We start from the raw sequence: 26283 nt of genomic DNA on the forward strand, positions 1-26283 counted from the left end.
AGCTTTTCCGGACAGAGGGGGGGGGGCAAAGAAAGCGGAAGGACAGCGACGACGTGATGGTGAGAGGGAAGGAAAGAAAGAAGACACGAGAAGAGAAGAGAGAGAAGAAACCGGTTAGGTCGCATCGACCTACTTAAGGGTAGGTATTCAACAGACTACCGAGATTAACTTAGACTTGTCGTATTAATACCTACCTACCACAACTGCTGGGTCCCGGAGATACACCCACGTACCCAGACATGTCCGCTATAGGTAGGAGGTAGGTAGGTACCTCTTTCACAGGTAGGACGTATTGTGTACCCCCCGGTCCACCTAAGGAAGGTTGTTATTCGGAGACCCTGAAGAGTGGTAGGTTGGGTTAAGTCTGGGTTAGGAGGTAGGTACCTAGTGAGGGCAAGGGACAACAGGGCACTGATGATAGGCCAATTACCCGCAGGTTGCTTCCGTCCCGTACATGCATACCTCTCTCTGTGGACTGGTATACCCGGCCTGGCCAGGTAGCAGAGGTGGAACGTACTAGGTTAGGTACCTAGGTAGGGCTCGTGCTTCCTACCGGGCGCGTACATATTCCACGTTTGGTGGTGAACTCGGGGCAACCAGTTCTGCGCACCACAACACCCCGTCGCCCGCCATCTCTCTCTCTCTCTCTCTCTCTCTCTCACTCTCTCACGCGCGGACTTGCCGGGGAGCGCCGTAGAAGGAGCACACACTTGTATCCCCCCCCCCCAACGCTCGTTTCCCATCTCGACTCGATTCCTCTTCCTTCGCCTTCCTGCGCGCGGCTCTCCGTGAGTGGCCCCGCCTCCGAAGGATGGATGTGTGTTACGTACCCTAACTCGCAGACTTTCGCGGCGCCAATCACCGCTCTCCGCTTGCAGCCTCTGCTCGGGCTGTGTCTGCAGGGCACGCCGGCCGGCTGTTGGCTAGGTACGTACATGGGGACAATCCATTCATGTGCATAACTCGTAGGCATCTTAGGTACCTATGGATAGGTAGGTTGGCGCGCACGTTAGGTACATGTGCTGCCGGCCGCTGGATGTATTGGATGCCCAAGGTGCCTTATCCAGGCGGGTGATCAATACCTGTAGGTACCTACCTAGGCAATTGCTCTAGGGTCCTTAGGCACCTAGGTACCTACAGGTATGTAGATTAGGTACCTCCCCAAGGGTTGTGTATATGGATAGGAGGTAGGTACCTACGTACCGGTAAGGTGACCACCGTAACCTTCCTGCAGGGTTTGAGACCAAGGACCCAGGCCTCGCTCTGGTCTTCTTCTCCGTCGCCGTCTGTCCCGTCGAATCAGCAATTCCCACACCTCTCTCTCCCCTCTCTCCCTCCCCTTCTTCCCGCCATCTCTGCGACTTCGACGTCTTCCAACCATTCATTCCTCTTCTCCCCCTTCTGCCGGGTTGGTGCTGTACCTTCTTTTTTTTTTTTTTTTTCTTTCCTTCTTCTTTCTCCCCTTACTTCTCCCTGCTTCGTCTTCGTAGCCAGAACCTCCATCTGCTGGTCGTGTTGTGGTTTCTTAGACTATTCTTCCCCCCTCTCCCGGACCCCGTCTTCGTAACTCGATCGTTTGGCATCATCGCAGGGCGTCACTGTCGGAACTCACGGCAACTCGGCGTCGATATCACGAAGCCCAGCCAAGGCAGAGGTCGGATAGCGGTCGATAAATAATAAATCCGGGCTCAGTCTCGCCGACCCATCCAGCCCAGCCAGTCCCTCCAGCCTTTCCAGGATTAGAAATCCCATCCCGGGACCCCGTCAGCCCCTACCAGCAACAACCATAACATTTAGCACTCGCCCTTAACTGTATCCGTCTGCTGCTTGTTTCACTCTCCGTTCCACCTCCTCCCTCAAAAATCCCCTTCCTCCAAGCCGTGCGTTGCTCTCTTCCGCTGAGCGGCTTGACGAACATCACCGTTGCTACTTTTCGATTTGTTCCCCTCTCTTCATTTTCCCTGTATTCTATTTCGACGTGTTCGCGACGATATCCCTGGGAACCGCATCGTCGCATGGGGTCTGAGGAAACAGGTTGCCGTTGTCCTCGAAGCAGGGCGTAAACCCATCTAAACATGCGCGGCTTCTTCCAGGCTGCGGCCGCTGTGCTATCCGTATTGTCGCATTTCTCAGACGCCCACTCCGTCAGGAGAAATGCCTTGAATTATATCAGTCGACTCGATGACCCCGTACTCCATACCCCTTCTCACCAAGTTCGCTCCCACACTTCCTTCGACCTCACATTTCTCCTCCACGAAGGGGAGGACAAGATCCGAATATCGCTGGAGCCTAATCCCGACGTGCTGTCCGACTCGGCAACCGTGCAATACCTCGGCGCTGACGGCACCGTCCGACACGAGAGGGTAGAAAGGACAGAGCACCGCGTCTTCAAGGGCCACGCCTTCCTACGACATCCAGGTCATGCCGAGTGGCTCAACACCGGCTGGGCCAGGATATCCGTCCTCCGAGATGGGCCCAAGCCTTTATTCGAGGGCACATTCCGCGTCAACGGGAACCACCATCATATCCAGACCAGTTCTAACTACAGGCAGACGCAACACGAGGAAGACCCCGCCGCCGACGCCGCTGAGGACGAATACATGGTCGTTTGGAGAGACTCGGATATCAAACCGAATTCGTATAGCAACTCTGAGCTGAAACGTGGACTGGACGAAAACACATGCTTGTCTGATTCCCTAGATTTCAACAACGAGAACGAGCATCCGGTCCGGAGTGGACTAGACCTGCGCGACCTTTCGGTAGTAGACGCACACTCGCTCTTTGGTCGTCAGATCGACGGGACAACCGGTGGAAACGGCGCCGGTGTTAACCTAGCGGGGAGTATCGGATCCACGCAAGGCTGCCCTACCACCCGGAGAGTTGCCCTGGTGGGAATCGCTACCGATTGCACATACACGGCCCAGTTCGCTTCCAACGCCGACGTACGTACCAATATCATCCAACTGGTTAACTCGGCCTCGGCGCTCTTCGAGACCTCGTTCAACATCTCCCTAGGCATACAGAACTTGACCATCAGCGAGCGCGATTGCCCTGCGACTCCGTCTGCCAACGCCCCGTGGAACGTCGCCTGTAGCAGAGGCGTCACCATCACCGACCGTCTCAATTTATTTTCCGGCTGGAGAGGGCAGTTTAACGATACCAACTCGTACTGGACCCTACTGAGCACGTGCAACACCAACGCAGCAGTAGGTCTCGCGTGGTTGGGCCTGTTATGCGCTCAGGGCTCGTGGGTGCGGGAAGACTCGAGCGGCGGGAACGGAACGATAGCTGGGGCCAACGTGGTCGTTCGGACGTCGACCGAGTGGCAAGTATTTGCTCACGAAGCCGGCCATACGTTTGGCGCTGTCCATGACTGTAACCAGGAATCGTGCTCCGACGGCACCGTGTCGAGGCAACAATGTTGCCCTCTTAGCACCTCGAGCTGCGATGCCAGGGCGGGCTTCATCATGAACCCTTCCACCCTGCCCGGTCTTACCCAATTTTCGCCATGTACCGTTGGCAATGTCTGTTCCGCCCTGGGCCGTAATAGCGTCAGGTCCTCTTGCTTGGCCGATAACCGGAACATCGTCACCATTACGGGAAGCCAATGCGGTAACGGCATTGTAGAGGCGGGCGAGCAGTGCGATTGCGGCGGTCCAAACGGGTGCGGTAATAACAGCTGCTGCGATCCAACTACGTGTCAGTTCCGGGAGAACGCTGTATGCGATCCGTCTAACGAGGACTGCTGTACGAGCCAATGCCAGTTCAGGTCGTCAGGATCGGTTTGCCGAGCTAGTACGGGCTCGTGCGATCCCGAGGAAACTTGCAGCGGCCAGTCCGGAATGTGCCCTACCGATCTCAAGGCGAACGACGGCGACACGTGCGGCGCCAGTGGTGCCGGTCTATCATGTGCTTCCGGCCAGTGCACCTCACGTGATCTGCAGTGTTCGACCCTGGTCGGTACCTTCACCAGCAACAACAGTATCAGAGCTTGTAACTCGCAGAGCTGTACAATGCAATGCTCTTCGCCTCTTCTCGGACCAAATAGCTGCTACGATTTGGGGCAGTACTTCCTCGACGGCACCCCTTGTGAAGGCGGGGGTCGCTGTTCTAGTGGACGATGCGAAGGGTCTAGCTTCACTGATCAAGTGGGGAGCTGGATCAACGATAACAGGAACATCGTCATCCCCGTGGCGTCGGCTGTCGGCGGTATCATCTTGCTTGGGCTCGCCTGCTGCATATGTACGTCGTGCCGACGCAGGATACGGAGGCGGAGAGCGGCCAAGGTGCCGCCGCCGAACAGCAGCTGGGCAGCTGGACACGGCGGCGCCTGGGCGGCCAACTCGGTTGCACGCCCACCCGTCGCGGCCCGAGGACCAGGCATGCACAGACCGCCGCAGCCTTGGCAGGACAACCGCCAGTGGGGCCCGAGGGTATCTACGATGCGTTATGCGTGAGACAAGCTCTTACCGTTGAAAAAGGGACCTGGGCTGGTTATCTAGGAATCTCGGGAGACGGGGAGGGGGGGGGGAGGCAAATGCACGTGGCAATTTTTGATAAGAGATGGGGTTATTCGACCAGCAAAAACGGTTTCGCTGGATAGAGAGGACCAACACCATATCATCAGTCATCAGTCATATCAAGGCGTTTCGGGTGTTTTGAAGCTACGGCATGCATTACAACGGCTACCGCTCTACCACTGCCGTAATACATATATATATATATATTATGGTCACGACCTTGGGATTTTCTTGATCCCTTTAGACCAATTTTATTGGAGGTTTGGCACTTGGAAACTGAGCGCACTTTTTTTTTTCTTCCCCTCGGGCCAGAAGGCCTGACATGACGCCTGCTCATCAACGACGGGTGCGGGAGCGAGTGAGGAGAGAGTCGAGGTTTATACAGTCACAGCTTGCTGTTGCTGCTGCTTCTTCTCTCGGGATGACGACAAGAAGAGTGTGGGGGTATTCCCGCCTGCCTCTCGAAGGCAAGGGGGGGGGGGGGCTCCAGGATATAGGTAATATATATATATACATATATAATTACCGCTCCCAATATTACTATGACTCGACGGCGTGATGAAATCCAACCTTGGACCTTTTCAAGACCCTGACCTCAGCCACCAACTACAACTACTACTACTACTACAACTAACTACCCCTTGCCAGGAGCAAAGGGAAGCGCAATCAACACAAGCCCGGGGATAATAAGTAGCCCCGACCAACATTATTAAATTAGGTATAATCTTTGATGGCGAAACAAGAGAAGAAGAAAAAAAGGTGTGGGTGTGAGAAGAATTAGACGACGAAAACAAGGCAGGGCAACCTTGCACGTAAACAACACACTCATTATACGACCTTGCCCGTCGCCGGGCCCCTCCGCTTTTCCCTCGTTTGTTGCTTTTTGTCTCCTTGGGGGCGAGCGCGGCGGAAAGACAACGGGAGGACGGGGGAGCGTTATCGATTTCTGTTGCTTTGTCCACCGCCCGCTAGCACTTGCCCACCCTCCCCCCGCGCGGTGACTCCGTCCGTCAGGGATATACTCGTGTGCTCCGTACCCATGCTCCCGCGTATATTCTCTTTCCCTCCAAGCCTTCTCCGCGTTCCCCTCATCCCATCCCATCCCATCCCGCATTACAACATGACCCTCTCCCCTCCCCCTCCTCCCCTCTCATCTCCCTATTACCGGCCTAGCAGTCCCATTCCCTTCCCGTCCCGTCCTCAGCTCGCGCGTGGCGCGCGAGAGCCACGTCACCGCGCGTCCTTGCGCGACGAGCGTCCCGCGCCGCCGGACCCGCCGGGCGCGCGCGACGAGCTGGCACCGGCGCCCGTACCGGCGCTACTACTTCCGCCGCCGCCGCTGCCGCCGGCACTGCCGCTGCCGGAGCGGTGTGGGTTCCTGCGCCCCGGCGCGGGCGCCGAGGGCTCCTCGAACCCGCACAACATGCGGGTGTACCGGAGGCGGGTGGCGGGTATACTCTGTCGGGGGGTTAGTTGCCGCTCCTTTTTAAGGGAGTTTAAAATATCCGTACGGTAAGGGGGTTGGTTGGTGAGCAAGGAAGTGGGGGGAGATGAGGTAGGGCAAGGATGGATATATCAATGTGTAGCTCAACGTGAGGTGGATGGCGAGAGGAGGGGGGGGGGGAGAACGCGGTATAGAAACACGGATTACCGTTGTTTTCTTAAAAATAAAAAGAGGAAAATGAGAGAAGAGAAACGAAGAAAATTTCACAGACCTCGTTGTCCCGCTGTGCGGCCATCATCAGGAGCTCTGGGCTATCCAGGACCTGGGCGGCGACGCGGCGCCTCTCTATGCTTGCAAACGACTCCTCTTCACCGTTACTGAGTGCAAGGGTTATGGATATCAGTTCATAATCGACGTATTGTTGTCGAAAAAAGAACAACAAGAACAGAAAATAGGTTCGTAGCGTGACGGAAAGCTTGAATGGATGAACAGGTAGATAGGTAGAGATTGTATGTCGTTTATATATATATATATAAGGTGGAGGAGGATGGAACGTACCCGCCGATGCGATACCTGTTTCGCTCACCGATCCAGTCGCTGCCCCCGTCCGAGGACTCGTAGGGATCCTTGCCGCGGGCCTGGCGGTCCCGCATCTTGGCCGTAAATCCGTCGACGGCGGACACTCCCGCCGCGGTCGCCGCCGCAGGGACCCCGCCCGATCCCGCGCCCGGCGACTGGCTGCCCGCGGCGGTGGGGGCCCGAGATGGCGAGGGCGGGGAGTCCGGGCCGAAAGGGCTGGCGGTGTGGTGGCCGCTCATCGTGGGTGGGTGGGTGGTGGGCTGGTCGCTTCACTGGTCGGTCGGTTTGCCGCTCGGCCGCTCGCGCTCTCTCTCTCTCTCTCTCACGTACACGCACGTAGGCGCGCGCTCTCGCGTGCACGGGCTTCCCGCTCTCCGTCCGTAACGGGGTTTCTCTCTCGTCTGTTTTTATCTCTCGCCCCCCTTCGGCGTCAGGACGTATGCGACGGTTGGGGAAGGAAACGCGGGCAGGCTATTGGTGGATTGATGGATTATCCTTATTAGGTATGGGGGTGACTTGCTCGGCAGGCGGCTCTCAGTCTTGTTGTGTTTATTTTCCCTCGGCCTCTCGCGGGGGGGACTGGTGGGAAAATTCCTGAGCAGATAAAGGGGGTAGTGAAGGGCTTTGCTACTACTCGATGCGAGTAACCTAAGGCGGCGGGAGATTAGGCAGGAGGAGAGATATGTAGGTGGGTAAGTATGCACGGAGGGGGTTTTATGTAGGTACGCGGGGTGGGCGGGTGTCCGGTATCGTGCGGACCTGTCGAGGTAGCTACTGCGGCCAGGGACAATGGCCAGGTACTATAGCTAGGCACGCTAGGTACGTGGGGTTAGCGACCGTAGTCTAGTAACGCGCATAGTCATGTACCGAGACGCGCACACATTACAGTAGGTAGATATTCCTATTTGGGGATGCCTATCAGGGTTTGTGGGGGAGGACGGGACGGTCTCGTCGATGCTGTGTAGCTGGCCGTCCCCCACGTGTAAGCGAATATCCTTCCCGTGGCGCCGGTATGGGGCGGGCTGAGCGCGTGGGGGTAGGCGGCGTTTGTCGAATCGACGTGTCTGGGATTGGCCGTCGGAATGTGGACGGGAAGACGTACCTCTGTAAGCAGGTATGATGGCCGTTACCACACACACATGATACGATATATCCCGGGTACCCCTAGCTTGGGTGCGTAGTATGTAGATTGCGGCGTGGACGGCACGCAAGGATGTAGGTAGGTAAGTAGGTAAGGTAGGTAGGTAGCTAGGTAGGTAGTTTGCAATCGAGGGTGACGAGGGCGGAGAGGCAGAAGTACAAGTAGTGGTGGCGGGGGGAGGAGAAGGAGAAGAGGGAAAAGAAGCAGCAGCACCAACAGCACCCAACAGCAGCGGCAGCAGCAGCAGTAGAAGAAGAAAAAAGAGGTGGAGGAGGAGTAGGAGGAGGACACGACGACGGCGACGACCCAGGGCGGACGGATTGCGGAATGGAGTGGAATAGCTGCCTCCGTCTTCCCTCCCGGGGGCGGATGGGCGAGGTCATGCGGGAGATGGGCGACGCACCTTGCGGTAGGGAGACACGGCTGCACAACCCGACATATACGAGAAGAAATCGAGACCGACAGATAGACAGACAAGACAGACAGACAGGCGGGATGGCGGGAACCCGAGGATTATCCCGCTCCGGGCAGCTCGTCTGATTAGTCGACGCGGTTACTCAAGCATGTACGTACATGCGCACCCACAGCTATCGAAGTCGTAAGAAGTACGTGCGAGCGAAGCCAAGATAAAAGCGGCACAGAACCTCGCAAGAGGTGGGTACCTGCATTCGCAAGGAGAACGGGGCACATGCCTAAGTAGCAGGCCTGGCCATCGTCCAGCCGTCAGGTACCTCCCTGCCGTGTTGCATTCCGTAGGCGCAGACCGAAGTAGAGGTACCTCTCTTCGCCAGCTAGCACCAGCCAGCACCAGCCGACACCAAATGGTCAACTACCTAACCTCAGGTACCTCCTAGGCAAAAGCCGATTCCGACCGAGGGAGCCGTCTCTATCGTGGCCTCTCTTCCTGTTCCTGCCCTCCTCCCTTTTTCTCCTATATCTACCCATCTACTTATCTATCTATATGTTAGAACCCCAAATGAACACGCTCTCTCTCCGGTGGTCTGTCTGTCTCCTTACTTATCCACCTACCTATCTAACCTAACCTAACCTAACCTGGCCAGCTATGCGTCAGGGAGCCAAGCAGAATGGAAACCCCCCCCGAGTTCCCCACCCTGTTTACTACCTACCTCGACCTACGTAGCGAGTCCCCGATGTATATATGTAATGTACGTATGGATGCGTCGGTGGAAAACGTGTCAGGAGGTCAGATGCTCGTTTCCCCTTCGGCGAATGAGGGCCGAACCCAACTTGCTTGTCACGATCTGCTAGTAGGGGGGGGGGAGGGTTTGGGTTTTATGCAGACCAACTCGGCATCCCGTCGACGAATCGAACCGCCTCCCACAGGTGGAGCCCCTCGAAGCCAGGGGAGGGCCAGGTCCAGCGATGGGCTACACGGGCCCCCCCCTGGGTCGAGCGCCAGATGCTCTCGGACCGAACAAGCCCAGACGCCGAAGAAGTCGAGAGAGCAAGGGGAAAAGGAAAACCCCCCTGCCTCGTGGGATGGGAAGCGACTCGCCCCCCCTAGGCTGTCCGCCATGATCGCCGCGTCGAGGCTGCTCAGTCGCTGGCGTGGCTGTCGCAAATCAATCCCCTCTCCCAGGCCTGGCCCTGTCTGTCAGACATGGGTAACACAGGACTATATATATAATACACATGGCTGATTCGCCTAGTAAGAGTTCGCTTGCACGTTTGGCGATTCTTACGACCCAGTCCATCTGCCCGCGAGCCAATCAGACGCGCAAGCCTTTTTTTTGGGGGGGGGGGGGGGGGGGGATTAGCCCGTGATCCGGCGCCCAAGAGGAGACGCGACGGCACCCGCCCGCCAGACCTTGCCCGTCATCGAGCGCCTTCGCCGTGATGAAGGTGGCGCTGGTGTCGAAGCCGATGCCGAACACCTCTAGTGACGCCGGTCCTCGCCGGAGGGCCCTTAGGAAACGAATGCTGCTCAACTCCCCTCTAGCGAGTCAAGACAGACGGCCGACGAAACCCCGCGAGCGATACGACGTGCCGGGGCCACGGCGACGTTTACGGACACGCCGCCGGCTCGATCGACTTAGGGAGTAGGCCGGCCGAGCAGGGCGGCGTGCACTTGCCGAAAGGGACACGAGAACCCCCCGTCTTCCCCCCCTTCTCTATTATACCTTCGCCACACGGCTGAGGCGGTGGTCCTCGTTTGCGAAATGGTCTCCCAAGCTAGGAAAAAGGATCGGAGAGGGAAACGGTGAATGAACGAGGTAATAGAAACAGATGGGGCGACGTAGAATCTAATCGACAAGCAACATAGGCACGAGAAAAGATAAAGAGAAGAGGTTTCTGATCCGGCTCCCGGAGAAGGCAAGAAAAAAAAACACACCGGTGTCATATATTTGGATCGCAGGTATAGCCTTTGTACAAACGGGATGCCCTTACATGGTGTTGTATACCTGACAGATGCTATAGCCCCCAATCCATGTCTTAGTTGCCGCGAATCTCCTTAACTCCCCACGGTAATGGCCAGGAGCAGTAGTCGATTCGCCATTTCCCCTCGTCGCAAACCACCAATGGTGATGATGCATGTACATCACCATGACGATGGCGATGGCGGTGACTCAATGCCTGCTCCGTGGTGATATCCCCCGCCGCCATTCGTTCTGTAAACACCGTAATTCGACCCTTCCCACCCCCTTTTTACAGAACACGTACTTCGAAAGTCCTTTCTGACATCCAACGCTACAGTTATACTACAGACCCTTCCCTTTGTAGGCCCCCCCTTCCTTGCTATGGTAATGTTATGGTGTCTCATTGACACCGTCGTCACCCTACGGGCGCTTGCAGAAGCGGAGACTTTTTGCATCTCTTCTCGTAATGCTGAACTAGCACCGCGCCTAGTTCTCGATCTCGACAGGGTGCGGCTAGGCTGAGCGAGAGCCGTTGCGGGGATAAAGCCTGATTTCTCTTCGCGGTCGAGCGTGGAGGAAGGGGCGCGGGAGCTGGTAATTATCGGAAGTTGATTATCGCGAGCTGGATTTTGTGAGCTCAACACTGAACGGGCAAGCAGATCTGCCCGAGATAACTTACTCTACTATTAACGCCGTAAGCAAGCCTGTGTCCTGTCGCGTCCCAACCTAGGCAATGCTCGTCTTCCTCGTCCGCCTCTGGGTTTATCCGTGGACTATGCCAACCGGGGTGAGGTGCCCTGCACCAAGCAGCCCGTGGAATGGTATGGTCTCCGACCTTCCAGATTAATATCTTAGCACTCGTGGCCGTCGCAAGAAAGGCACCGTCGGGCGTGAAGGCCAGCGCAACGATGGGCGGGCCCATAGTAATGGACCATTTGGCCTTTCCATCGGGGGCGAGGGCGTCCCAAATAAATACTGCTCCATCGTCGCCTCCAGAAGCTAGGAGCCGCTCACCGCTCGAGGATGCCGACTCCGGTAACGGTTGCCAAGCCAGCATCGTGGCGGGCTCGGTGTGAGACTTTATCTCACGCCTGCGGCCTGAGTGATCCCAGATCTGGAAGTCGCATGTGTTAGCAGGTAAGAGTAGCCTCGCACCGGCGAGGAGGGCGAGGGCGAGGGAGAACATACGTCGACGAATCCTTTCTCTCCGCATGTCGCCGCTAGCGAGGTCCGCCAGTCGAATTGCACCTGCGTTATACTATCGCCTTCGCGAGTGTCGAACCTCTTAACCTCGGTGATCTTTCCATCGACACACTTCAAGGCCATCAGCAAGTCGCCGCCGCATAGTAGAAACTCGGTCTCGCTAGTCCACGCTGCGTCGAGAGGGTCGGCCTCGAGATCGTGGCGTGGCAGGAAATACGTCGTCGAGTTCGGGGTGACGGCATGGTAGACGGTTATCAGCGCACCCCCGTTGTCCGGCGCGATACCCAGGATAGCGGCATTGTTGGGGTTCCACCGCAACTTGATGACGGGCGGCTCGGGCACCTCGAAGTGATGGATGTGGGCGCCTTCGGGCGTCCAGAGGGTGATCCGAGCCTTCGAATCCGAGTCGGTGGCGAGCGCGATAGCCGAGCCATCCCAGTTCCAGGCCATGGCGGTGACGGTGGCTCGGGGCTGTATGTCGTCCTCGACCAGCGTGTGGAAATTCGGGGCGAAGCCGTTCACGTGACCGTCAGACGCAGGGTCGGCTGTGGCTCCACGAGAGACGTTCCAGATGCGGGCTAGTGCATCCGTCCCAGCAGCCGCCAAGATGGTGGGATCTCGGGGATGCCACTGGCAATGCAGTAGCACAGGCGCGCCGTCGCCATCGACTCTGGCTGACCCTGTGGTTGGCGAGGCTGTCGGCGCTTCATCGAGACCGGTCAGAGGGAGGAAGGTGGTTTCGGTGGCTAACTCTTCGACTTTGTCGACCTGTGTGCCCCGATCTGGCCCCTCGGTTCGGGGCCTCGGTGTTGGTGCCCTTTCGCCTTCTTGGGGCGATGGGTAGGCGTGATTATCGCCGGGGCTCTGCCCGTCCAGGTCCATCGGGGTTGTGGCTGCATCCACCCCATTTTCGTACCCATTACTTAGGCGTGGTCGCTTAGCCGGGGAGCCATTCAGGAGCGGCGCCTGTTGTTGCCTGTCCATTTGACGCTTTCGGATATTTTCCATGTCCGTCCCGGGTGCTGGTGCTGATGCAGCTATCTCCGCGTCTACCTTGTCTTCGTTATCCGCTTCCACTCCTGGCTGCTGTTCTGACGGCTGCTGCTGCTGCTGCTGCTGCTCCAGGAGGAGTTGCTGCTGCTGAGGCTGAGCCAGCGGATGTGCAAGCAGTGGTCCGAATATCCCCAGCTGCATCGCCTCGGCCAGCGCTGCCGTCGCCGAAGCATCTCGAGGTACCTGTGCAGAAATCCGTCAGTGCCCGTTTGGCCGAATCCCGGGCAAGATTGGACAATCTGCTTCGCTTTTCACCGTTTTCATCCATCGTCGAACCCATTTTCGGATTTGAGCATCCCAACCGGATCAAACCCACCATTCATACTACTCTCGACACAGCATTTTTTTTCTTCCGAAATGACATACCTGCTGCGACTGCGCATGCTCCCTTTCTAAGGAGTTATACAAGAGGCCTTTGTTGATGACATTCACTAGCGCATGGCTTTTGACATGTTGCGCGAAGTCTAGCTGCCGGTGAGGTTCCTCGACGTGCCACTCCTTCTGGAACTTGACCGCCGTCTCTCGGTAATCTGCAACCTTAGGTTAATTTGACTGTGGCCGTCCCATGGCACGGCACCATAGCGCGCCGTTCGGCGATGCATGGCGTCTGTCCAAGGCATATTACAAGATCACATACTGCCTTCTAGTAGATATCTAGCACCTCTTGTTAATAACCCGGCAGGAAAGCGACAGCGTCGAGAAACGGGGGTAGGCGAAGGGGGCAAGACCAGCGCTTTGGGTGGTGGGAGGAAAGCCGGGGACGGCGGACGGGGGGAGCCAAATAAAAAATAAAAAATAAAGTAAAAACACCAAAACATACCTCCAAATCAAGAAATTGACTCGATTAGAGTCTAGGAACTCCTTCATGGTCGCAAACTATGAGCTTTCGAGAAGCTCTGGATCCGGGTTCCCTACCAACTCTGTGAGCAGCGACAGGATGTTCGGAAGAGGCGGTATTCCAAGTTTTCGTTCTGAGGTTGGTGAAGGAAAGAAGACGACGAGATTCTGGCTGTGAGGCCTGGGAACGATTAAGATGCATGTCCACGGGTCGGGGCCAAGCTAAGTGACTTCCTGGTAGATCCACACCAGAATCATCCTAGTACGGAGGTACCCAGGTACCGCAACTCGCCCAAAGACGTTGCGGATTCCCTGCCGCTACCTCCAGTCCGGGCAAGGGAAAGGGGGACGCCCAGCCTACGTCGGATGTACACAGGTACCTACCTAACCCAAGGGATGCCCCCCGTCGCGGGTGGATGGAGGTAGACATCGCGAGCGTTTCCGCAGCGCTGGTACATGCCTCTGTGCCAGTCCGGATCGGTCATCAATTCGATGAATACACGATTGGGGGACTGGAGACAGCCAGGGGCCTCCCAGGCCAATTGATCCCATGCCACACCACACGCGCCAGGGTAGGTACCTAAGGTAGGTACCTACCTTAGGAGGCATGTAAGGATGTGCAGAACGTATGTACATACATGCCCGCCTCATTAGGTGTAGGTACCTTACGAGGCAAGCACCTAGGTACCTAACGAGGTGCCTGCCTACACCTACATCCGCACGCACACACTCATCCGAGGTCTTGCGCTTCCACCCATTCCGCGTAGGTACACCGCGGCCCCGGTAGGCGAGCCATGTCACAGCTCGAGTACGGGGATGAAAATAGTAGGTAGATCTTCTCAGGGGGTACCTTTAGGTGCGGTTGGTGAGGGCAAATTACCTATGTTACCTAGGTTGGGTACCTAGGTGGCGTCTGTCCGCTGGAGAAGAGGCTTGGTCAGTCACAGTTACCTAACGTATGTTACGTGCCTAACGCCGATGGCCTCCAAGAGTTAGGAGGGAGAGTATGAGAGGTAGGGAACCATTCATGTCCTACGTTTACGTATGTGCGTATATGTGTAAGAGGTATCCGGTATGTAAGATATTGATGTATGAGTATGTCAAGTTGTAGGAGGTGTATAGATGGGGGGGGGGGATGCACCTGGAGATGGATGCCGCACACACCACACGCGCGTCGGGATGGGTAACGAGGGCCCGAGTTGGAAACCTCTGACTCTGGATGCGTAGGGTCCTACCTCGGCGCGTTTTTTGATCACACTGTACATGTAGGGCTGCCGCTCTGCTGGCCTTTCTCTCCCCTTCCTTTCTTTTTCTTGGCTGGGCCACTAGGCGAGGCTTATAGGTGCTACCTCGTATGTACGCACATATAGTATATCCTGTTATGTGGTCGACGATCAATGATCAGGCTGCGTGTATGTACCTACCTCACGAGCATTCCGGATTGCCAGAGTCGTCAAGGTCGCTTTTCATTCTGCCAGCACCAATTTGTCCTGGATATCGCAATTCTCCCCCTTTCCCTCCCTTCCTCTTTTTTTTCCCCCCCTCTTCCCCCCGTCCATTTTCCTGCTCTGCTGTTCCCTCGTCACGCAGCACCCCGGCGAGGTACTTGGGCGCATCGTTGGCCTACCACCTTGTCGCGCTCGCTCGCTGCGAACCCGCTCTATGCATGTTTGTAGGGTAACCTCAGTAGGGCATTTCCCTGCTGCAGCGGCTGCTGCAGGTGTTCAGGCGGGTAGGAGGAGGGAGGCTAGACTCGGATTTTACTGAAGGGGGGGGGGGGTGGCGAGACAAGACGGCTGAGCCTATGAGGTGGCCTTCCCTTGAACAATGGAAACGACAGCGAAACTCCAGGCGACCCCACCGGCATTGGCCAGGGTTCACTATTTATTAATCCGCCGTCATCCTGGCTTGGCGTTGGTAGCTGGGCTGGGGTATTCCCGGAATTTCGCAATCGACAGAGGGATCTCAATTGAGATCGGACGTGCTTCTTAGTCGAGGGGGAGGTAGAACGGGAGTGTTACGTGGCAATGCGCAGATGATTGTTTCCGACTGCTCAGTATAGCCTTCAGCAACTCGGGATCTTTTGGTGGATGTGACGGCATCCAGAGATTGGGTATGGCGCTGCAGGCAATCCGAATGATGAGAGTCGTGGGCTGGCAGTGGACGGATGGAATTCGGTGAGGTTAACCTTGGAAACAAAGCAGGCACGTACCCCTACCTCTGGCACGAAGATCCCGGGTGGATGGGGTGTAGGTATCACCTATGTACATACATACCTACCACGTAGGTATGCGATACATACCTAGTACATACTTCGCCTACCGCAGGCGGTCCGTCTGCAAGCCCTTTGCCATTCGACTAACGAGTCGCCTTGTCCTCTTGAGGCTTAGTGCATTGAAAATAGAACTGTGCCTCGTCGGCATCACCCAAGGGCCGTCCGACCACACTAAAAGGAAGGATGTGTACGGTACATACATGCACACACATATACGGCGCACGCTCGACGTCGACGATAGCCTCCAGAAGGTTAAGCGTTGTCCAACGGAGTAGGTAGGTGTGGACCTGTCTTCTGCTCCTCTTGACTTTTTACAGTCGACGGATAAAAGTATACGGTAGGGGGTAAGTGAACGTTTATTGGAACCCTATAGGCTGGGTTAGGTACACATATTGCCATACCTAAGGTAGAGGTAGGTAGGTAGGTAGAGAGGTCCCTCTTATTACCTCAGTGTGTCCATCGATAACGGCGCCTGCAATAAACAGCCTGAGCGGAGCGGAAGCCTCCACAGTTGCCCGGGGGCAGGACAAACATAGGTATATACAGCAAATGCCCGTGTATACACACCCCTTTAGCCTCCCTACCGTCTACACGATACATCTCTAGGTCACCTACGTATGCGCGAAATCGTAAGCCGCTCTTCCACATACCGTTTTCGGGAAGAGAGGCACCTACATACATACATCGGTGGAACAGCGTGATCTCGGCTTGCCTAGGGAGAATGCTACGGGAGGTATGTTGGTTGAGCAGCGCCAAGAGTTACACATCATCTTCTCCTGCTGCATACCTACATCCTACGTTAGATAATGGATGCACGCTACTCACCCACCTACCCACCTTAGGTACGTGCGGTGCACCTACAGATTGCTGTATACCTACCTAGATATTTACATTAATAACGTGGGCACCTACTCATATAGGTATCGAGCTATCCAAACATCCTCGAACCCTGCTATTCTGCAGAGATTTCGCCGCCCCAGAAGCTGGTCGCCCTAATGACTACCTGGTTAGTTCAAATCGGGCCCGCGGATAAACCTCTCATCCTCACATTCCGCACGTAGACGGGTGAGATGTCGTTGCATAGATGGGTTGATGAAGGCGTGGTCAGTTATTAGAGGGGCGTAGATATATATGTATATCATTCCTAGGCGCCCATCGATTCAGCAAATACCTCTACCTACCTCCTCCTAGTTGAAAGAAGCTTCAACTGACAGGTTGAGGATTAAGGCAGACGGCCTGTACCCGAGGTAGGTTAGGTACCCACACGCAGGTATCGATTTATTACCTGTATAGAGTGGGCCCAGAGTTAGGTACCTAACCCAAATTGGTACAACACGGGATGCAGTGCCTAGGCTACGCGTGATGTAGTCTGTAGGCTATGTGCCTCATGTAATGCTATAGTATTATATTATTATTAGTATACGCATCTCCGCTCTACATGTAGGTCATTGTTCCCCTCGTGGTAAAGGGAAAAGGATCAAGCGTCGGGGGAGGCAAAGCCGTATCTGGGTGGTTACACGTCAGAAGATTACCAGGATACCTGCCAAATGTATTCAGGTACTTCGTAACCCGTTTGCACACGTATGTTGGAAGACCTGAGCTTCGATCCAATCGTAAGCGGGCCGCCATAGGCTAAGAACCTCCCAGCCACCGATGCCGTTATGACCAAGAAGGGACATCTGCATGTACCTAGGTAGATAGGTATGCCTGTTCTCATAATTATAGATGTCAGGTGGCCATTGATGTGGCTACCTCGTAGGGGTGCAACCTTCCAGACAGCCTCACTTACATAATGTGGCTGACAGCCAGGCGCGCACAGGCCAACGGCACGCCGTTTTCATCTTCATCCTGTGAGGGCAGGTGGGCGTCGACGCGATTCCGAAAATCCGGCATCTCACAAATTCTCATGTAGCCACTCGAAGCCGAACGTTCAACATCTCATCCGCTGCCGCCATGCCCCCCCGACTCAACATCCCGCCCGTCACTCGCATCCTCCTGGTGGTGCTGCTCCTGCAGTCCGTCCTGAGCGCAGCAGTGCGCTATCGCCAATGGTCCGCACACTCCGAGATCGTCGTCGAATGGCTGACTCTCATCCCCCAACTCTCGCTGTTCTATCCCTGGACCTTCTTGACGGCTACTCTGGTCGAAAATAACATCTTTACCTTGACTATCGCCGGGCTCACTCTTTACCATGGGGGCAGGTATCTGGAAAGGGCATGGTCCTCGAGGGAGTTCGCCAAGTTCCTTCTCGTGGCCTCTCTGATTCCCAACAGCTTGTCTTTTCTGGTTTTGGTCACATTGTTCACGATCACGCGGAACGAGAGATGGACGTAAGTACCATCTCGTAGCCATAGGAAACGAAGGGCGGATATGTGCGCTGACCATGTTTTTTTCAACAACAACCTAGGCTGACGACGATCGCTGGCACGATACCATTGCAGATCTCCTTTCTCGTTGCTTTCAGTCAACTTGTTCCGGCACATACCGTCACCCTCTTCCGAGGTGTCCTGTCTTTGCGCGTACCCCGGTTCCCCTTGCTCTACATCGGCTTCGTCGGAATTCTCTCCCTAACACCACTGCTCTCGAGCGCATCGCTTTTCTTGGCTATATTTGGCCTTCTTTCGAGCTGGACCTACCTGCGCTTCTATAAGACGGTCTTCCCGGACCTCGATTCCTCGCAAGCAACGTCTATGCGAGGAGATGCGAGCGAAACGTTCGCCTTTGCCGAGTTCTTCCCCGGACCGGTGAAGCCGTTCGTCGCGGCGATTACAGATCAGATTTTCAACGCGATGGTCGCGATAAAAATATGTACGCCGTTCTCGCAGGCAGACATATCCGCCGCGCAGGGCGGCAGCTTCCAGCGCTCCGCCCACGGAGGCGTGAGGGCCGAAGCCGAGAGACGGAGAGCTCTGGCTCTCAAGGTACTTGACCAACGACTGCACGCCGCCACCGCAGGCGCAGGACCAAGCACCGCTCCGCGTGGTCCATCTCAACCCCCCCCGCAACCGGCCGCCCCCACAGTGCAGACGCAGCCTCGGCCGAGCACGCAGGCGGCGATGAGTTCGCAGCCCGCGACGGTGCTGGGGGAGACGAACTATAACCCTGATCAAGATCACGGCGAGAGGGAGGAATCTTGAGGTATCCGCCCCACGGAGAGGCTGCGGAGATCGCTCTTGCCTCGAGGCTTCGGACCATCTCTACCCCGAGCTTGAATACATACGTATTGCTACGAAGGAGGGGACAGCCTCCGAGTCGGTATTAAAGGATGCGTCACCTGAGAGTCGGGTTCAGCGGCTGGCATACGCTCTGATGAGCAGCGCTGACGTTCTAGCTGTACATGTCGGGTGCCGGCAAGACGATCGCTCGGATCGAATAAGTGGTATATATATATGCAAAACCGTGGCCTGGAAGGTGATACCCATCCGGTTTGTGTCGGAGAACAGCATATCGGACCTCGTGTGGAATCGTCCACAGCGGCCCTCACAGCGAACAACAACATAGTACCGGTGCCTGGTTGTCCAGCCCTGGAATAATATGAGACGAAATTGCACACCGCGTCATCTTCGTGTGTACGTCTACCGCTTTCGAGGAAGTTGTGTTTCAACCTAGACGGGTTCAACCCAGACGGGCGTCTCATCTGCTCTTTATCTTCTTCGTTTCGACCCACGACGAGGAGTTGAATGTACTTCTCGAAGCGTGCGCATTGTAGCTTTTATTTTGTTTTTGGGTTTTTTTTTTACTTCGTTCGTGGGCTTTGCAAAGGTCGACGAGCACTAGCGACTTGACGAGAAATGGCGTTGGCAAGGACGGAATGATGTGTATGTATAAGCAAGCGAGCTAAGCATAATAGATTCATCCTGTGTTGCTCGGAGTAAGCAGCCTGTCCCGGAGTCGACGTTGAGGTCTTGTCCACGATTACCTCGACGTTCGTGCGTAGACGCAATGACTCAGGGTGAGGACCAAGGCCGGTGACGTACGTAACCCACCCGAGGCTAGGTGAGACCCGACTTGGTATACAGGTAGGCAGGCCACCTCCACTTTGTAGTACCTCGGATAATACCTACTACCTTAGGTGATGTGAGGAGGAACCCTATCCATAGAAGCCGTCACTGCCTGAGGTACCCAACGTCCACCATAGGGAACCTCGCACAATACCGTATATAGAGATAGGTACCTAGGTAGGTAAGTGTAAGCTGAGGCCCGGTCCGGGAGGTAAGGAGGTAAGAGGTACCTAGGTACCTAAGGTAACCTGGGTACCTACCTACGTAAGGTGTGAGGTGCCTTGGATACATAGGTAGGTACTTACCCAGGTAGGTATGTACGCGGACCACCTCCCTCAAGGATGCAGATAAGCAGGCCTTAGTTGACCTTGCCGCTCGCCTTGCCTTTGCAAGATTGAGCCCGTCGAGGACGCCCAGCGATCGATGACTGTGACTGCGGGCATGCGCGTAGTAGGTAGGTATGTAGGTGTGTACTATACATACGCATGTACAGATGTGCATCCGCACGGTCCGCGGACACATGGATCCGTGCGTGGGTGTGGCGGCAAATCGTGGCTTGGGCAGATCCCGCACTTCCAGCACTCCCGCCGATGTCACAGGCCGGAGGGGAGGAGAGAGGGGAGGGAGGGGGGAGAGGGCCGGTCGGTAAAAGTGGCTTGTGCTGTACGTCAGTTTGGGGAAAGGTCAGACAGGCACAGATTGTCTCATCATAACCAGCCCGTTCCACTGCATCTGGGTACAACCGGATCGGCTGAGCACATGTGTACACGTATCGCTCGAGGAGAGTTCCACGGCTCCTATCCCCGATGCGTTGAGACATCAGCCATTCAGGTCCGTTGCATGTGACTTTGACGAGTGTGCGAGCCGGCAAATCGCAAATCTCATGCGGTCGGGACCAATATGGAGCTTCTCTCTCCAGCGCCCGCGCTTGTCTCTCCCAAACGATTCGATCTGCCCGAATCCCTGCAACCCTCCTCCAGTCGTCCTTCTCCCCCCCCCCATCTCCCCGTCTCCCCAGCATCCATCATCCGGCATCCCTCTCTCGCTCGCTCTCTGTCTCTCTGTCTCTCTCTCTCTTTCGGACTTGTCGTCCCCACCCTTCCACCCCGGTCATCCTACCCACGAATTTACTAAAACAAGACGGGTTTGTTTCAACTTCCATTCCCCCTTCTAAGCCCTCAGGTAATGCTACCCGCCAACATTCTACTTACCTGCCGTTTTTTCCCCCTCCCAGGCTGTCCTTGGGCAGCCTCCCGACAGGATTCGCTCGCCGGCCCGTCGTCAAAGTGCTGCCTATCTAAGCCTCGGCGAGGAACACGACCAACTCATCGGAGTACAAGCGCTAACCGCGTTTGATATCCCCCCCTTGTCTATAGTCATATACTATGCACAGCGGGACGTCTAGCTTCCTTGTCGGCCAGACCAACCGCTGGATTGGTGACGATCGTGCAAATCTATACGCTTGACCTTGCTGTTGCCCTTCCTATTGAGCAAACCACTATCGACGTGTCGGTCCGCGAGCAACCACGGTGACGGTAATGATGACGGCGACGGCGGCGACCACGACGAGGACAGACGGCCATCCGCAGATATATGGTAGGTTATCGCGTATATGTACATGTGTTCATACGTAAGGTACCTGTCCGCATGCCTGCCTTCCGCCGACTACATATGTACTCATGCATAGCGAACACCTCGTATGTCCACACACGCATACACAAGCCCTGTATTGAGAGGTATGCACCTACCTAGGTACCTAGGTACCTACCTTGCATGTCGGCCTCGGCCTCCTGCCTGCCTTAGGTACCTACCTAGACGCCCAAGGTAGGGGGGTACCTAAGCCGTACCCGACCTGCCTGCCTGGTACGTAACTCGCGGCCGGGGGGCGTGGCGGGCGAGCCAGGTTTGTCGCGCCTGGGCGGTACGGACTGCGTGCCTCCTGAGGCACACCATCATCATCATCATCGCTGGACAAGCCGGGGCCCGACGCAGGCAGGCAGGACGGCTAGCAGGGTCGGCAAGCTCCACTCACACGGGTGGTAGGGTGATCTGTATCTGGATGTGTGGCACGTCAGCCATACCGACCGCCGCTAACTGGCGAATGAAAAAGCCCACGCACCAACGGCCGCATATGCGCGAGATGCAGCACCCAGCAATGCTTCGTACCCAGGTACATCCTACCCAATCTGGCCGGGCTAATAATAATTCATCCCTTAGGTACCTACCTGCCTGCACCTTTTTGCAACCCACATACCTCATCGGTGCACACCTACCGCCTACAGAGCACCCGTGGAGGCAACTAGGTACGCGAGTACATGCACACGGCTGTCGAGGGTGGGAGGGGGAGTGGGACGGAGGGAAGACATGCACACGATGAATAATGCGAAAAAGTCACACCGGCCAACCAGCGCGGCCGCCCCCTTCTCCAGCTTGTCCTCGCTCTTATTCCACCTATCTAATTAATTAATTGCTATTATTGTTATCGCTGCCATTATTTTAATTAGCCCTGCGTCGCCTTTCCGTACGCCGCCCCGAAACCTCCAGCCAGGGTGATTGGCAACCTCCCAGACACCTCATTACCTGTACGAATCGTGCAACCTGCCCAGGTCTGTCGCAGTTTTCTCCGTCCACACCCTCTTGCTCGTTATGGGAAATTCCCAGCACCCATCTCGCGGACGCTTATGCCGGGAAATCACATATTGCATGCGTGCTGCGTGCAGCCTGCGGGAGAAAGCTGCCTTCGCCTGCTGGATGGCGACGATCACACGCTGGCCATCGACCAACCGGCCCTCTTCCAAATGATCAATCTCAGTCGATTATCGAAAGGCGACATCCTAACATCCCGACTCACGAACGCTGCGAACACACACACATACACGCGCGCACACGCAGGCACGCACACACACACACACACACACACAACACACACACACACATACCCATACGCGCGCACGCAACCTTGCATATCGCTCTCTCAGTAGTCGCCCACCGTCGACGCCGCGCAGCAACGCCGGTCCCGACCGACTTGACTGACCCGCCTCTTAGAACCCGGCGACGGCGCGTGGCATCCGGGGCAGACACACGCGCAGCTGCGCAGGCAGATATATGAATACACAGCTATCCCACGCCAGATGGGCCCTCTCCTTGCTGTTGCCGACGCCCTGCCCGACGTCTGGTTTCTAGTTGGACCGGCGGAGGCAGCGGGAGGAGCAATGAACGGCGAGAGGTCAATCAGCGAACGCCCCGATCACCGGGTGATGAAACTCTTAATACGAATTTATGAACCCACCCCCGGTGGTACCCCCAGGGATGCTGTAGAAGGGCAGGAACTGCCTACATGGTAATTACGCAACCCGCCAGACGGCCTTAAACGGCGCAAGGTGAGCCGCGACGAGATTCCAGCCCCTTCTTATGACACGTGGGCTTTCCTTGAACTGTGCTAGCGCGGAGGCGTACACTGCCTCAACGGGAATGACCGATTCGACCTTTTTTTTTTTCCCTCGTTTCCTCCCCCCCCCCCCCCTTCTCGCCCCGAAGTCTAAAAGAAAATTGGTGCCACATCGTCGGTGTTTCTTAACCCTCGATCTTCGGGAGATGACGAGATTGGCTGCTTGGCTACGCCCACCCCAATCTCCCTGCTGACCTGATTCAGCCAACCCGCAATAGCCTCACCATTTAACCCCCCTCCCTGGTCTAGAGTGTCGCGCGACGCCTCAAACCCTATCGTATTCCCTCGTCGCATTGCGGTGACATTCCAGCCGACTGACCGCTGGCGAGGCGGTATATTTCTCGACGTCCTTCTTCCCCCCCCCCCTAGCCGCTCTCCCCAGACCCCCTGTCCAGCGACGGCACCAGAGGTCTGGGGGCGCTCTCTGCAGCGGCGAGACGACTTTTACCTGTACCAGCTTCCGCATAATTTACGGGCACGCAGCCCTCGGCAATGGCGAGGTTGCCGGATACGTCGATCTGATACCAGTCTCGTCGAGATTTCCCCCTTCCGCCTCCCCTAACCTTCTGGGCAGCCTTGGGGAATGGCTGCGTGCTCAACCTTAACGGGAGAGGGAATGGTAGGTAGGTAAAGAATGAGTAGGATGAGGGGCGAGGGTGGATTTCTCTACCGTGGCAGCCACTACCTCCTCCATCTGCAGCCCCCCTCCTCAGGTGTACCTTGGGTTGGGATTTACAGTAATCGATATTAGCAGCCAGATGGAGGGGGGGGGGGGGGGGAGGGCGTCGTTTGCCGTGTCCTGGATGAATAACGGGACAGGTGGCAGGCGAGAATCGTCTGGCACGGTTGCAGTGCAGGCTTAGCTGTGTTGGGTAATATGATGTTTAGCGGGAAGCTGTGCGTCAAACGTCGGCAGGGAAGGGGTTTGGTGAGAGGATAAATACTCCGACCAAGAGAGATAAGCGTCGCTCGAATTTTTAGATTGTTCCTCCTTCGGGTTCCTCGACACCAAATCGACGGCGGGCGGGAGGTGTATATATATAGGTACACATGTACATACCTACCTCCTAACCTCTACCTTACGTGTATACCTCCCCTACTACCTGGTAGACTTATAGTATATAGGTATACATGCATCTGGACATCGTCCTGACCATTACCTTGCATGCAGCAGCAGGTTGGGTACCTAAGATATATACGCGCATGCATATATTATATAGGTACCTAGGTAGGTGGGTAGGTACCTGGGTAGATAACCTTCCCACTTACATGCCCGAGTTGGCATTATACATGCATTTGCACACTTCTGTAGGTTATAGGTAGGTACCTGGGTATGTAGGTAGGTAAGAAGAGCCAGTGGGCCGGTGGGCAGGACGTGCCCGCCTGTGTATGTACGTACGTACCTGGACCTGTATGTATGCGGGCATATAACGTACATGCGTATCGCCAGATGGACGTCCATACGTTAGGGGGGAGGGCTGCGTGCCTGTACTGACATCAATCTAATCTAATCCATGTACGGATATACGTGCGCACATAGCATGATGTATGTATGCTACGTAGTACGTATGTAGGCAGGAGGTGCGCAATGAGGAATGTGGGTGGAATTGGAGAGCGGGTGCGTAGGTTTTGTGTGAGGTTGAGGGTGAGGTGAGTGAGCGTGTGTGCGTGCGGTGCGTGTGTGTGTGTGTATGTGTGTGTGTGTGTGTATGTGTGTGTGTGTGTCGGCCGGCATGGAGATACGTGGGTGTGCACCGCATACCCATACCACACACCACACCTTGCCTATGTATATATGTACGTATGAGGTAGGCAGGCAAGTGGGCGCATGTCCTTCCTACGCTCCCATGTCAGCAAGGAGGCACCCCTGGCAGTACCGGGGTACCTTCGCCTAGCTACATGCCACACGTATATGTACGTAGGTCAGGTACCTCGCCTTCGATAGGCGGGCTGCACGGGAGCGCCAAGGGATGCAATATGACTACCCACACCCACCCCCCCCCCCTTTTTACCAAGCCCTGCAAGCGTGCCTCTACCAAACAAACCCTCCTCTGGGGCTCGCCCAGGCCAAGCGGCAAGAGCGAATCCGTCCGAGCCGCCACCACCGGTGATTGACCCAATTTGTACGTGTTTCGGAACTTTGGCCGCAGCGTGGGCTAAGTCCTGCTAAGTATCCCCCAGGTACCCTGCCTACTGTTATTTATTATCGTGGTTATTTGGTTGTATATGTAGGGCATTTGGTCTTGCGCTGGCCTTCCCCCCCCCCCTCCGTGCTCCTATTCTCGCGGGAACCTTCGTCGATATAGTAGCTCGGTTTCGATGATGCGAAGGTAAGGTTGGGTTTTCCAACCAGTACGTGCATACATCTGCATAGGTACATACATACACACATATACACATACCCAGGTACCTACATAACCTACATACCTCCTACATACATTAGGTAGGTACCTACATGTGCCTCCCTACAGGCAGGTACCTTAACCTACGTCTCTCCTGTTAGCCCGTGTGGGCCTTAGCCGCAACCCGTCGTGCCCCAGACGGCGTTTATGCACAAAACGTCGCAAAGAATCCATATTTAGGTGCACTACCTAATTGACCTGCTTAGGGCAGGGAGCGCAGCTTAGGTTACCTCCCACACGCATTCTTTAGCGTCCTAACCTTTCTCTAGGCACTCCGTGCAGGTCCGCGGGCAGCGCATATAATGCTATATATCAGCGCTGCCAATACCTGGCCTGGCCTGACATCCACATATCTACCGGTACGTGCGTCGGAGATGCGGGCTCGCATAGGCACCATATAGTTGGTGGTGACGCAGCCGAGAGGGACATGCACGACAAACGCAGACGGAGATGTAGCCACCAGCCACCTTGCACGTAACGTGCTCACACCCCGTCTCCTCCTCGGCTCGGCAATCAGACCAGGTGGCTCATGACAATCCCACGAAATGCTACCGCCAGGAATCCGAGTATAGGTAGGTACCCAACGTGCTACTACGTCGCCATGCCGGCTCCAAGATCCACGCAACGCATTGCCCCCTTACGCCCGACCAACTCTCTCCTCTCCTCTCGAAGGACCTAACTCCGACCCTTTTTCCCTCGGACGTCGTCGGCCTAGAGGTGTTTAGGCGTATACCTACTTACTGAACCATACTAGCCGCCCTTGGTCGGGGTTAGGTGGCAGCAGCGCCGTATGGCAAAACCGCAGTAAGCAACACACATGCATGTTCTGCCTGGGTCCAATCCGGATCAGGGACCGGGAGGGGAGGGGAAGGAGATGGGGTTGCGAAGGTGGTGGGGAGAGGGAACCGGGGGGCAGAGCGACGAGAAAAAGGATAGAAGGAGGGAATGGGCAGTATTGGAAAAGAATAATACGGAAAAAAAAAATTAATAATAAATATAATA

At 55.9% G+C, this 26283-nt stretch overlaps 5 protein-coding genes across 5 annotated transcripts; 3 read left to right on the plus strand and 2 right to left on the minus strand.

Moving 5' to 3' along the window:
• Positions 1–1626: 1626 nt before the first annotated feature.
• Positions 1627–4461, plus strand: GGS23DRAFT_536617 (zinc metalloprotease mde10). Its single transcript, XM_051514777.1, has one exon. It carries the CDS (start codon positions 2076–2078, stop codon positions 4455–4457), a length of 2382 nt encoding a protein of 793 aa, XP_051372204.1. The 5' UTR covers positions 1627–2075; the 3' UTR covers positions 4458–4461.
• A 577-nt stretch (positions 4462–5038) lies between these two features.
• GGS23DRAFT_536542 (uncharacterized protein) lies at positions 5039–6882 on the minus strand. The gene is made up of 3 exons (XM_051514776.1): positions 6523–6882; positions 6236–6341; positions 5039–5978 (listed from the first exon to the last, which is right to left on the minus strand). Exons 1-3 carry the CDS (start codon positions 6780–6782, stop codon positions 5751–5753), a joined length of 594 nt encoding a protein of 197 aa, XP_051372205.1. The 5' UTR covers positions 6783–6882; the 3' UTR covers positions 5039–5750.
• A 1652-nt stretch (positions 6883–8534) lies between these two features.
• Positions 8535–9456, plus strand: GGS23DRAFT_567315 (uncharacterized protein). The gene is made up of 2 exons (XM_051516326.1): positions 8535–8687; positions 8746–9456. The coding sequence occupies exons 1-2, from the start codon at positions 8646–8648 to the stop codon at positions 9343–9345; spliced, it is 642 nt and encodes a 213-aa protein (XP_051372206.1). The 5' UTR covers positions 8535–8645; the 3' UTR covers positions 9346–9456.
• A 1119-nt stretch (positions 9457–10575) lies between these two features.
• Positions 10576–13185, minus strand: GGS23DRAFT_605046 (WD40 repeat-like protein; the record flags this gene model as incomplete). Its single annotated transcript, XM_051519700.1, has 5 exons — positions 10576–10653; positions 10742–11176; positions 11251–12501; positions 12685–12855; positions 13129–13185. 5 exons carry the CDS (start codon positions 13183–13185, stop codon positions 10576–10578), a joined length of 1992 nt encoding a protein of 663 aa, XP_051372207.1.
• Positions 13186–17298: 4113 nt separating this feature from the next.
• Positions 17299–18612, plus strand: GGS23DRAFT_536780 (eukaryotic integral membrane protein-domain-containing protein). The gene is made up of 2 exons (XM_051514778.1): positions 17299–17760; positions 17838–18612. The coding sequence occupies exons 1-2, from the start codon at positions 17384–17386 to the stop codon at positions 18565–18567; spliced, it is 1107 nt and encodes a 368-aa protein (XP_051372208.1). The 5' UTR covers positions 17299–17383; the 3' UTR covers positions 18568–18612.
• Positions 18613–26283: the final 7671 nt, after the last annotated feature.

This window comes from Durotheca rogersii, assembly GCF_024521655.1.
Source record: "Durotheca rogersii strain YMJ 92031201 chromosome Unknown GGS23scaffold_9, whole genome shotgun sequence".
Lineage (NCBI taxonomy): Eukaryota > Fungi > Ascomycota > Sordariomycetes > Xylariales > Xylariaceae > Durotheca > Durotheca rogersii.